At 47.4% G+C, this 13,267-nt stretch overlaps 1 protein-coding gene across 1 annotated transcript; it reads left to right on the forward strand.

Annotated features, from left to right (window-relative positions):
• The first annotated feature begins 1,279 nt into the window (after positions 1 to 1,279).
• fkbp9 (FKBP prolyl isomerase 9) lies at positions 1,280 to 12,592 on the forward strand. The gene is made up of 10 exons (XM_088602062.1): positions 1,280 to 1,708; positions 3,078 to 3,223; positions 5,284 to 5,473; positions 6,149 to 6,294; positions 6,462 to 6,651; positions 6,951 to 7,096; positions 7,508 to 7,697; positions 8,557 to 8,702; positions 9,497 to 9,660; positions 10,480 to 12,592. Exons 1-10 carry the CDS (start codon positions 1,506 to 1,508, stop codon positions 10,657 to 10,659), a joined length of 1,701 nt encoding a protein of 566 aa, XP_088458188.1. The 5' UTR covers positions 1,280 to 1,505; the 3' UTR covers positions 10,660 to 12,592.
• Positions 12,593 to 13,267: the final 675 nt, after the last annotated feature.

Genomic DNA, 13,267 nt, shown 5'->3' on the forward strand with positions numbered 1-13,267 from the left:
AGGCAGCTGGTAGATACGCCAAGACATTGAAAGACGGCTGCAAAGATGCACGGAGCAGCAGTCGAGGAGGGCTACGTTTTTCGGATGTTATCACATTATTGTCGTGTTGTTATCAAATAAAACTACTGGCCCGTCCGAGCTACTTGGTGAGAAAAAAATAAAGCACTCGGGTATTCGATAAATTCGCCAAATTGTGTCGCGACATGGAAAGGTTTCGTTACCACTAATTCAACCAACCCCACATTTTTAGGACGTGGCGCAAAGACCCCCCCCACAAAACCTACTGTACTTCATCCAGTGCAGTTTGAGCGCTGGAGACTTTCCTTCTCTGTCAGTCAATCCAAAAACTAGACCCTGCTGAGTTCTGTTTGTTTAATGCCTTTAAAGGTTTTATTTTCCCAAGCAGAACTTGGCAGGGCAGACAGCTTCGGATTTCGGTGTGTATGTATTGGTATTTGTGAAGGTAAAATATTGCACACACGCTGTAGAATGTTATTGCTACTTATTTGCTTAGCAGATAATTCTTATCCAGGGAAAATTATAATGCAAAATATTTATATCAAGAATATAAAAATAATATAATTAAGATTAATATAAATAAGAATACAATGTAATCCCATAAAGATTAAAACAGAAGACCCTATATGAAGGGAGACTTTTTTTCGGCACATTGATCAAGATCTATGTTGGAATTCAAGTCTACATAATATATGCTGTTACGTTTTGTGCACCTATTTTAGTGTTTTTAGAGTTAGTGACAGAAATTATACTAAATATTATATTTCAAAGAGTAACAAACTTTTGTAGTAACAAACTACGATTAGTAGGCAGTGACATTTCTAAAACAAAATAGCGGAATAAGTGGTTTATAAAGTCTACTTTTTAATTAAAGTGTTTTTATATATATATACACAGTTGTAGATCTCTGTAGTTTGCTATATTTAGTGCTCTATCGTAGCCAAGTCTTAATACACGCAAATTGTTGAAAAAAATAGCCCCAAACCGCAGAAAATGTGAAAAAAAAAACAGTGCCACGTAGGTGGAAGCCCACGCCTTGGCCTTTTTTGAGGGGTCCTTGTATCACATTCCCATTTTTCCAGTTTCCCGAACCGATTTATCCTCTTAGAAAACTAAAAATAACTAAGGTGGACTGTAACCGGAGGAGAACGCCTTCGAATTCGTGACGACCTGGCAGATGGACCACGAAGCGGCCATCCATCTTGACTCGGATGAAATTCAGAAACATGTTCGTGCAGATTTCCGGCCAGAGGAGATGCTGGGCCGGTGCTACACGTTTACAAATCTCTGAAGGGGGGGGAGGGAGGTTGCGTTTCATTCAGTTCTGCGCTTTCGCTCCCAAACCGAGAGAGGCAGGAGCTACCGGGACAACAGGAGGAGCTGTGTGGAGCCACGGGGAGAGTGCTTATCCGAGGACTGATAGAGCCACATAACGGTCCTAATTCACCTAGACATAGCTAACACCTTTTTAACTAAAGAAAGAGAAAATGAGTTACGGGTTGCAGTCAATGTTTTTTCTAGCGCTTTTGATTGCTTTCGCCGCTTGCAACGCGCCGCCCGTTCCCTTGGACGACGTCGTGATCGAGAAAACTTTCGTGCCGGACGAGTGCGTTCGGGCTGTTAAACCGGGGGACTTCGTGAGGTATCACTACCACGGCACTTTCCCCGACAACAAGAAGTTTGATTCCAGGTGAGGAGGGGCTGGGGCTGGGGCTTGTTTTTACTCTGCGGTTCCATGTATTGGTGTGCGTCTCGGGACACCGTGCCTGTTTTTCATTAGCAGTAACTTGCAGAGTAGCTGGAAGTGGCCACGCAAGCAACAACGTTTCGCCTGCGCTCTGAGGGGATGCCGGCGCCCGCAGTCCTTTTGCCGAGGAGAGCAGCTCTTTAAAATAAAGGGATCTTTCAAATGAGCATGTTTCAAAAATGTTTCCGGCTCAACACACATTTCCAACAAAAATGTACGGCGTGCGGTCTGCTTTTTGTAAAGATCTGAAAGGCTAGCAGAATTAGGAATTTGCCTAGTGAAGAATATAAAAACTTATGCAAAACATCGTTTTTTAAAAAAAACATATTTATACCAGAGTAATGTATTGCAAATCATTATACTTAAAACCGTAGCTTTTTCTTTCAACAAACTTCATATCCCGAGGCTAAAGATGTTCTTGAATACGCATCCGGGTTAGCGCAGTCTCATATTCCCTCTAACTCCTGTAGCTCTGATTGCCAAGTAACTGCGTGATGACGCTTTTCCTCACTCGGACCACACTCTTAATAATTGCTTCAATACTGCAGCTGCTTCATCGACGAGCACAGGTTTTGTCAATAAGTGAAAATAACCCATTTTGTTCCTGAAACACATTCGCCAACCGGAGTGCACTTTTTTTTCCCTTTGTGGCGTTTTCTTTTCTGCTCTCTTCTAACAAGCAGTTGTGAAAGCGCAGATAGCCGTACTTCCCAGTAATTCGGAACCCCCCACCCCCGGGGTAGGGGGTGGCAGTAGGCTGCCACTTGGGAGGTTCAAGATGAGTCATGAATTCGATGGTTTTTTAAAGCTTATAAACCCCGCAGGCTTTTGTACCAGCTCTTTGAAGAGTGAAACGGCTGGTTACCGGCTTAATTGAGCCGGTTTTCACAGCTGTTCCAAGCTCTTCGGGTTTACCGTGACTGTACACTGGCCTTGAAACTCTGCAGACAGACACACCGCCCCCCCCACATTAAACATGTGGCACAAGCATTGGCCAGCTGTGCTCCTAGCGAATTACAGGCTGTTGGTATTTTCACGTCCATTCTCCAAGCTCCTCTGATCGGACAATTACGCGGACTCTTATGTGTCCCCCCTCCCTGCAGTAAGTGATCAATCGAAGACCGACGTGGTCCAGATTCCTCTCGGATGTTAGCTGGGTGACCTAGACCACCGTTGAGATTGTGGCTCTCCAGGACCAGGGCTGGTCACTGCTTGTTAACGTGTCGACTAAATCTGAAGTTTTTAAAAAAAAAAAGTCGGAGCGGGAGGAATTTCTTCTAGTTTGCGTGTGACACTTGCCTCTCTCCTGCAGCTACGACAGGGGCTCGACCTATAACGTGTATGTGGGGAAGAAGCAGCTCATCGAGGGGATGGACAAGGGCCTGGTCGGAGCGTGTGTGAACGAGAGACGGCTCATTAAAATCCCTCCACAGATGGCCTATGGGAAGGAAGGCTATGGTAACGTCCGCCTTACATTCTCCATGACGATTTTTCTGCCCCAAACCAAAGATATTTTGAAATTATTGTTATTGTTGTTGTTACAAATGGGGGTGGGATTACAAAAATGGTGGAAATCAGGAATCGACTGGGTGGTGAGATAATTACTCACAACCCCCGACTTTTCAGTGATTTCTCTGGAACATACCCAAGGGGTCGGTATAATTAGAGGCATGTGAATTGTTTATTCTCTGGCACAGCTTGCATGAGCAGAGTAATAATTCAGGCACAATGGGTCCAACAAATGTTCATTAACAATGACGATACTAACACTACGCTTCACACAAAAAAACATACAACGCACAAGTTACCATACAGTGCGGGGGCTCTGTGGCTAAGGATCTGTGCCTGTGGCTGGAAGGTTGCTGGTTCGTATCCTGTGGGCCCCTGAGCAAGGCCCCTAACCCCAACTGCTCCAGGGGTGCCATATAAATGCGCTCTGACCCCCAGCTTCTCTCCCTGTCTGTGTGTTTCATGGAGAGCAAGCTGGGGTATGCAAAAAGACAAATTCCTAATACAAGAAATTGGGCCAATAAAGTGATCTTATCTTATTTACGGTATGTACAGACAGGGCGTTTCAGAGGAATAACATCATCGTCACACAGAAAACAAAATAAGAGATAAGCTGCCTTCTAAATAAATGCAATACAACCTGCAGTTACATCTCTCTCCCTGCAAAACCTGGAAGCCACAAATAAAATGGGACCTGTCTCCCTATTCTAAACATGTACCCACAAGCAGGAAAGACCGTCTTTAACCCAGGTATCTTTAATCAAGCGCAGTGTGATGGGGAAGAGGGGAACAAAAGCCTTTGCTATGTCCGCTCTGGGCTGCAGGTTGCAGTTCAGTGGGATGAGCCTGTCCCGAGGCTGCTGGACGCCAGTGCCTGCTGTCACCGTGGTCAGTATGGCTCTGCTAACAAGGAAGAGAAGGACAAGGGTGGCATTTTGGGCAAGGGGGCGGCTCGCTTAACGTTCCTTCCCCTCACGGTGAACACGTTCCACTTGAGCTCCCACTCGCTCTGCCAGCACTGCCTGCTGGGAAACCTCCGAGGCCGCCGCCGGAGTTAACGCACGTGAAAGGGGAATTAGTCTCCCAGAAGGCCTTGCAAATGGCCGGGATTTGTCGGGGTGATTTTTTTCCCCTGGCCAGCGGGAGTCTCTTCGTCCCCCCTGAGTAGTAAAAAGCAGCACATCTTCAGAGTCTGAGTGAAATTACAGACCGGCTCGGGCTGCCGCGGGTGGGGTTTACCGGCAGGAGACAGTCTGAGGGAGGGGGGGCTGCAGGAGACCTGGAATGCCGGAGCTGGTGGTGCGTGTTCGGACTGGCCTGGCCGGGAGGGGGAGGGGAGAGGTGGGGAAGACGGGGGTGCTGGGATCCGGCCCTAACTCCTCTCCTGCAGGGCTACAGCTCGAAACCGGCTTCCCCTGCGGGTCGGACCGAGGGCAAATGAGCAGAATTGATTGACGCTCATCCCCCCTCAAAAAGGGAAAACTGATCAGAGAGCACAGCAGATGCAGATACTGTACGTCTCTTTTCACTCTTTAACCAAGCGACCGGAGTGTTTAGGTTTGCGCCTGGGTCCGATACGCATCATGTAGCTGTTTTGGGACGTGTGAGATGCATTCTTGTAGGGGGATTCAGGATCACAATGCAGAGGGAGGATAATACACTGAACAGGACATGTGGTTTATTAGCGAATGTATTTTTTATTCCTTTTGCAAATCATCCTGCCTTGGGCAAAAAGAGAAAAGCGTGCACTCATTCAAGCTGGAACGGAAAGACAGCACAAGAAATGAGAGGAAAAAAGACGCATTTGTTACTTTCCCGTTCCCGTTGCGAACAGTGCTTTCAAGAATTCCAGTTTGCCGCAATACTATGTTTTAAAACTGAGTTATGTCACAGAAGCTTCTGCGAAATATAATGGGAACTTTCAGCAATGCTAAAGACTTGAGAGGAGCTGAGGAAAGGATCGGAAATCCGGCTGATCTTTTGTCCTGTGCCTCGTGCTGCACCGATAGGTGATGTCATCCCTCCTGACTCCATCCTCCACTTTGACGTGCTGATGGTGGACATCTGGAACCCCGAGGACAAAATCCAGATCCAGACCTACTACAAGCCCGAGAACTGCAGCCGCACCGTCCAGGTGTCCGACTTCGTGCGATACCATTACAATGGGACTTTACTGGACGGCACCTTGTTTGACTCCAGGTGAGACAATCTCCTGTGTCTGTGGACAATCACCACAGACACTTCACTGCACTTACTCTTTAGGCCTGTTTCCTTTATTACCCGCATAATACAAATAATCCCCCTGTTTTGAACTTTTAGAGCTCAGAGGCCTAGATCTCACATGAGCGCTCCTTTTCCCATGTATATACACAAGGTAGATGCTGTATAAACTGTATACATTTCTGGATTCGTTTTTTACTTTTTAAAATCTTTTAAAGTTTTTTTATTTTACCCTCCCAATTGCCAGTTGTGTATTTACGTCCGATCCCGGCACAGGCAGGGCTGGTAAGCGCAGGCAGTGAGCCGCTGACGTCGTAGCATCGGGGTCGTTTCTTCACTGGGAGCTGACTGACCTCTGGCCAGAATTAGTACTGATTCAGCTGCTGGGGCTGCCCTGGTGTCAGCCGCCCGACGACATTACCCCGAGCACCTTTACCAATTTCTTAACTCATAACCTTATGAGATTCTTTTAGATTTCTATTTTCCCTCAAGCTTACTTTCACCCTGGCGACACGCTTCTTTCACAGGGTGGGTGCTCTGTTTTCTTAAAAACGTGACCCTGAAAAAAGTCCGTCCTCGTGCGTTTTAAGCGGCCAGTTTTTTTTAATCCTTCTGTGTCTCCCTGCTGTATCTCCCCTTCTCTGTTCTCTCCAGCCACACCCGTCTGCACACGTACGACACCTACGTTGGAATTGGTTGGCTGATCGCTGGCATGGACCAGGGGCTGCTGGGAATGTGCGTGGGGGAGAAACGCGTCATCACGGTGCCGCCCTTCCTCGGTTACGGCGAGAACGGAGACGGTAGGTCCGGAAGACGAGTCCGCGGGGGGGGAACGAGCATGACTTTGTTTTCAAGCGCCCGTTTTTACCCCGTTTTAGGCGATCTGTCAGCAATGGCTCCTTCCCCACGCCGACCCGCTCCGGCTGGAGTTCTCGTTTCTGAGTTCCCTCTCCCCCTGTCTCCTCAGGCAGTGACATTCCCGGGCAGGCCTCTCTCGTTTTCGATGTTGTCCTGCTGGACTTCCACAACCCTAAAGACAGCATCGCCGTGGAGAATCAGGTCGTTCCGGAGTCCTGCCCGAGGAAGAGCAAATCCGGGGACTTCATGAGATACCATTACAACGGCACTCTGCTGGACGGAACCCTCTTCGATTCCAGGTAAACCGAGGATTTTGGGATCCCAGCCCGCAAATTTGATTTCAGGCCTTATCCGAAATTGGCTATCTGTTCCGATCGATAGGAATGGCAAATAAAACTGAGCTAACAAGCTCCCGAGATCACAGAGCAGGTGGCACACCTAGCTCATCTGGCACGGGGCGTGACGTCTCCTCGGGCACTCATCCTTATTTCACGACAGCGTTAGGGCATTTTGGAAAAACAAATCGGGACCGTCGATGTGCAGATGACGACTGTCCGTGGCCCGGCTGTTTGCTTACCGCTGCCTATTTCCCCATTAGCTATTCCCGGAACCGCACCTACGACACCTACATCGGGAAGGGCTACGTCATCGCCGGCATGGACGAGGGCTTGCTGGGAGTGTGTATTGGGGAGAGAAGGAGGATCATTATCCCGCCTCACCTGGCCTACGGTGAGGAGGGCACAGGTAAGGCCCCATCGTGTGGAAACGTGCCTGAGAACAGAGCCTGAGTGGGCCTGAAATAATCATGCTCTCGTATAATATGACCCAAAAAAACTTGAAACACGGCGCATGCTGGTAACTCCCTTGCCTTAAGTTTAGCGAAAATGTGACCACACACAGGTGCTCCTAGTTGTCTGGAAATGGCCATGATTCGAGGTTCTACAGCTCTGTTTAGAAGGCAGCTTTTTGCCCAATTTCCCGACGGAAAGAAAACAAATGCACTGACGGTGGGGGGGTTTACATAATGACACCGATACTCTGACATGTACTAACTACATTACATGCAAAGATAGGGTGTAGACCTTGTAATAAGCACAGAAGAAACGTAAGATAAAAAGTATTAGCTACTGGACCTTTCTTCTTTGTAATGTTTAGGTACCAAGATTCCTGGTTCAGCTGTGCTGGTCTTTGACGTTCATATAATCGACTTCCACAACCCGTCGGACTCGGTGGAGATCAAAACCCTCTTCAAACCTGATGACTGCAAAGTGCAGAGCAAGAAAGGAGACTTCGTCAAGTACCACTACAACGCCTCTCTGATGGACGGGACCTTCATCGACTCCACGTGAGTGCGGAGGGCAGAGGACTGGGACTCTCCGGAAGGGGAACAGCAAGGCTACTTTTGTATTTCTGGGTCAGAAATAGTCAGCACTGACGAGCGCATTTCAAGCCACAATGAAAGTAAAATGTACGCAGCAACATGTAAAACCAATCCAATTTACATCACGGAGTAGACAAAACTTCCGGGTATGCCCAGCGCCATGTTCTGCGATTCGGAACGAGCCAACGAAACATCTGGTGAGGCGAAGTGTCCCTATTACGTTTTAAACAGGCAGGCTTGTGAATACATCATCTTTTACTAGAAATACTGCTCTCGACTTTGCGACGGTTTTGCCGACAAATGCTACTTGTTAACGCTGCATGTAGACCACGTTGGAACATTTCTGCGCTGAAACGTCTGCTGTACAATCTGTACTTATTTGCTCGCACAGCGCTTTACATTAGTCATCACAGTGACTAGTGAGCAGGAAGGGCCGCTTCACACCGCAATTCTTTCGCACTTTCGCTCCTGCGCGTGAGGAGACCAAAGGTTAGCGACAACATGGCGACTTACGGTACTTTCACAAAATTACTGATTTTATGCATGATTCGGAACGTGTGAAATTTTTCTATACCGTCAATGGTTTTATTTTGTTACCAAGATTCAATAACTGTTCTGAGACACTGGCACCGCAGTTTCCCTTTAATCGGATCATCGGGCACAGTCTGGCGAAATGTGCTTTGCGTTTTAAAGATAAACTCTGCCTTCGCCTGTTTCCCGTCTTCCTGCCTGTATGCTTTTCAAGAGAGCGGCTGTCTTTTTGTGTTTTCTGTCCTTGCCTCTGGGGTGGAAACCTGACTTCGTAACTCATTTTTGGTGGCAGACACAGCTATGGGAAAACGTACAACGTGGTGCTGGGCTCTGGGCAGGTGGTCCTGGGAATGGAAATGGGCCTGGAGGACATGTGCGTGGGAGAGAAACGGACCCTCGTCATCCCCCCACACCTGGGCTACGGGGAGAGAGGAGTTGGTGAGATCTCTCATCTTCAGTCCATAACAGCTACAACAACAGCAATAGTAATAATAGTGAAAGTAATCGTAATAGTAGTAATAATAGTGAATGTCATGGTAATAATAATATCTTACACTTATACTTAAACCGTGCTTTTCTGGACACTCCACTCATAGCGCTTTACAGGTAATGGGGATCCCCTCCACCACCACCAGTGTGCAGCCCCACCTGGATGATGTGGCCAGAGTGCACCAGTACTCTCCCTACACATCAGCTGTTAGTGGGGAGGAGACCAGTTCAGAGATGGAGATTAATAGGAGGCCATGATTAGTAAAGATCAGGGGGAAATTTGGACAGGACACCAGGGTAACCCTCCTACTCATTTCGAGAAACGCCCTGGGATTTTTTACCACGGAGAGTCAAAACGTCTAATACGAAGGACGGCGCCTTTTTATAGTATAGTGTCCCCGTCACTATACTGGGTCATTAGGACCCGCACAGACTGCAGGGTGAGCGCCCCCTGCTGGCCCCACTAACACCTCTTCCAGCAGTAGCCTTAGCTTTCCCAGGAGGTCTCCCATCCAGGTACTGACCAGGCTCACACCTGGTTTGCTCCAGTGTAGGGAGATACAGTCTATAAACCTGACATTCCAGATTCCTTTTTTTTTAAGGGTACAGTGCTGGATACCATCAGATCTGTTGTGTGGGACAGAGTGCTGTGGAGCGCAGCTAACATGCTGGAGGGTTGAGCTGGCTTGTGTGGCATGGCTGCCATGGTGACTGATGTGCTGGCCTGTGTTGTGCCCGTGCAGAAGGAGAGGTGCCGGGCAGCGCGGTGCTCGTGTTCGACATCGAGATGGTGGATATGGAGGAGGGGCTGCCGGAGGGCTACATGTTTATCTGGAACAGCGAGGTGTCGGACGATCTCTTCACCGAGATGGACAAGAACAAGGATGGACACGTGGACTCTACTGAGGTGGGTGCCGTCAGTGTAGGAGCAGACAGATGCATATTAGCCAAACATTTCCTGTTTTGAGTTGAGTTCGGAATTAGAAGGTTTTCGTATTTTTTTTTCTAGCACAAGAATAATAATAATAATTGCTTACATTTATATAGCGCTTTTCTGGACACTCCACTCAAAGCGCTTTACAGGTAATGGTGATCCCCTCCACCTCCACCAGTGTGCAGCTCCACCTGGATGATGCAACAGCAGCAATAGTGCACCAGTCCGCTCCCCACACATCAGCTATCAGTGGGGAGGAGAGCAGAGTAATGTAGCCAATTCATAGAGGGGGGTTATTAGGAGGCCATGATTGGTAAAGGCCAATGGGAAATTTGCCCAGGACGCCGGGGTAACACCCCTACTCTTTTCGAGAAACGCCCTGGGATTTTTAATGACCACAGAGAGTCAGGACCTCGGTTTTACGTCTCATCCGAAGGACGGCGCCTGTTTACAGTCTAGTGTCCCCGTCACCATACTGGGGCATTAGGACCCACCTGGACCGCAGGGTGAGCGACCTTAGTTTTTCCCAGGAGGTCTCCCATCCAGGTACTGACCAGTGAGTGTGAGTGTGTGCGTGTCAGTGTTGGTCTCTCTGCCCTGCGAGGGACTGGCGTCCCGTCAGCTGGAATACGCTCTGTCTGCCCCGTGACCTTGACTTGGACGGAGAGGGTAGAAAACGGTTGGGCGGACGGAAAAGGCTGTTGTCCCTCAGGGCCCCGGGGCCCCGGGGCCACGAGTAAGGGCCACGTTTTCCGCTGCTGGACTGACACGACCGCTCTGTTTCCCCGGCAGTTCTCGGACTACATCCACCGCCAGGTGTCGACGGGCAAAGGGAGGCTGGCGCCGGGCTACGACGCGTACAGGATAATCGACAACATGTTCTCCAACCAGGACCGCAACGGCGACGGCAAGATCACAGCAGAGGAATTCAAGCTGAAGGACCAGGAGACCAAAGAGCACGACGAGCTGTAGCCGGACGTCAGGCAACAGGCACGGGGGCGAAGGGAAAGCCTGATGCAGGGTCTCAAGAACATTTCCCTATCTTTTTAAAAAAATCATTTTTCAGTTTCAGATATTTCAGCAGGGATTCCAACGTCCGGTTCAGTTTTGCTTTTGGTTGTGCGATTGGTTTTCTTTGAGGGGTTTGGGGTGGAATGATGGGGGGTGGAATGATAGGAGTGAACAGCTCTCTGAATTGATCACAAAGGTCTTCTACTGATGTTCGCACAAGGCTTTGTCAAGATCAATCGATTAAGTAGGAAATACATCAGGTTTTTTTTTTTTTTCAGGTCATGCAAGCTCTTGACAATTTAAATGGAAAATAATTCAAGCAAGCCCACCTGTAGACGTGGTGGTTTTAAACCAACAAGAAAATGTTGGCAAAACAAGACTTGTTGCATTGACGTACGTTAGTCAAAACTTGCAGGAGCGCATACAAATAGCATCGCTGTCAGGTCTATGTCAGCTTTATCATCACTGGCAAACGGGAACTTAAAAGTTCACGCCAGAGATGGAAAAAGCAGAATTTGGTTTCCTATGTGCCAAGCTTTCAGATTCCTCCTCTTGTCTCTTCGCCTGACATGCTCGTAAGTGCCTCGACTACTGGAAGGGGAGGGTTGAGGAGCTCAGCAGCAGCCAGATAAGCAGAAGGCCCACTACTACCACAGTGGTGCCTGACCAGCACGATGGAGTGGGCGCAGTCCTGTCACAGTGCTGTTGAAAGCCCAGGCTGTGAGGCAGAAGCAGCTCAGAGAACAGCAGTTAAACTTCAGATTTCAAGATCAACACCGGCGAAGCAGCTGTTGAATTTGTGTTTTCTGAGGATGTTTCACTGTTTTACGAGCAGGAACATTCTTTCCTTCCCGGAGCCATGTCTTCGGTTGACAGGAAGGGTGGAAGGCCTGCGAGGAACAGCCCTGTCTTTTTGTATGCTTTATGCTTTGGGGGTGGGGGGGGGGTTAAGGTGAGGTTTTTCAGAGGTGGTCAGAAGGGTGGGAGTATTTTTCAGACAAGTGGGCTTAACATTCATTGAGTCTCTTAGCTGATTAGAAAAGTAATGTGTTGGAGACTTACTGCGGTTTTGTCAAAGTAGCTCTGGCCTCTTGCCTAAGAGAACTTCCGGAGCGAACATCTAAACCGGGGGTGTCCATCCCTGGCCATAATTCTACACACGGACCGGCCTACTGGACAGGTCACCCGTTTTAAAAGAGAGATTCATTCTGCACTTCGGAAAAAAAAGGAAAACCCAGGGAGTGACTGACCAAATGCATATTTGTGGAAGGAAGAACTTAAAGAGTAGATTTAAAAAAAATGAAACTGAATTTGAAAGGTTTTTGAGCATAGGTGCCCAGAGGGTTTCTGGTTTTCTTCTCAGCCGAGCCCTTAATGACCTAATTGAGCTCGTCATTTGCTTAATTGGACAGGGCGAAGCCCTTCCTTCTTCCTAAGATGCTGGAGATTTAAAGATGGCATAAAAACCTACTGGACAGTGGCTCTTGAGGACCAGTCTTGGACACCCCTGTTTCTGAACCTTTTATACACTTTAAGTAAACAATGTGTTTAGAATTTGTCTAAAATAAATCACAGACAACTGGCCTGAACATATTTAAATATTTTTTTATAGCTCAAAGCTTTATATTTTACGATTACACTGCCTGGTGTAACCAGAGCTGTGTGGAGATAAAGCTGATTTTCTGTCACATGTAGGTATACCTGTAGAGAAAGTTAATCAGCTCCCTATGTTCATACAGCTGTTCAACTGAGGAGAGTGAATTCTGTTAATTAGCGTTGCTTCTGTATGAGTGATTGATGTAAAAGGAAAGCAAGTGATGCCAATGTCTGTTTTTATAACTGTACTTTCTTTTTTAAATGATCATTTCCAACATGATGGCCTTTATTGGGAAAATGGTATTTGCTGGTTCCTTCTTGAAAAGTGTTCTTCAGTTGCGCTCTTTAAATGAATGGGTCTTTTTAAAAAAAAACATGTTTTAAAGGTTCCGTTAAAACCTTTAAAACATTTTAGATCGTTCTATTTTCACCAGGAAAAATCTCAAAATTGGGGGGAAAGGTAAAAGCTAGATTGAAGGTGTCCCAATATACAATGCTACTGTGGCTCCTTACTCTCGACAGGATATAGAGATTCATTTTACTGCTAAGCACAATTATTTCAGAATTAAGCAGGAAAAAGCCATAAGGAACTGTGTGATTCTGCCAAAATACAGCTTTTCTGGTGGTGTTAGGTAACTGTTTTCTAAAGTACTTTTTTCCACCTTTATTTAGGGAACGTATTTAAGAGTATCAATATGAGCTTTTTAAAGGGATTTTGACCCACTGAATAGCATGTCACCATTATTTTTTGCAAGGCGCCAAAAGACAGAACCTCTGACCTTCTGAACCTCTGATTTCACAATTAATGTGTTTTGTCTCTGTAACGGGGGCTCCCAGTTTTCGCTGCAGCTGAGCTCTATTTAAATGAATCCTTGATTGCTTTCCTGGTTTGAAGCTTCGCAAGTTGTTGTTTCTGCTCGGGGGTTGGAGATCATAAGTCACTTCGGGAACAACTGTAAAAAGGCAACCGCCT

This window comes from Lepisosteus platostomus, chromosome 12 (genome assembly GCF_059453375.1).
Source record: "Lepisosteus platostomus isolate fLepPlt1 chromosome 12, fLepPlt1.hap1, whole genome shotgun sequence".
Taxonomy (NCBI): Eukaryota; Metazoa; Chordata; class Actinopteri; order Semionotiformes; family Lepisosteidae; genus Lepisosteus; species Lepisosteus platostomus.

Excerpts from the sequence above, each read along its gene's own strand:
- fkbp9 (XM_088602062.1), top strand. The coding sequence starts at position 1,506 with ATGAGTTACGGGTTGCAGTCAATGTTTTTTCTAGCGCTTTTGATTGCT. Across the intron at positions 7,698-8,556 it reads GGGACCTTCATCGACTCCAC|ACACAGCTATGGGAAAACGT; the intron begins GTGAGTGCGGAG and ends TTTTGGTGGCAG. Across the intron at positions 9,661-10,479 it reads GACACGTGGACTCTACTGAG|TTCTCGGACTACATCCACCG; the intron begins GTGGGTGCCGTC and ends TTTCCCCGGCAG.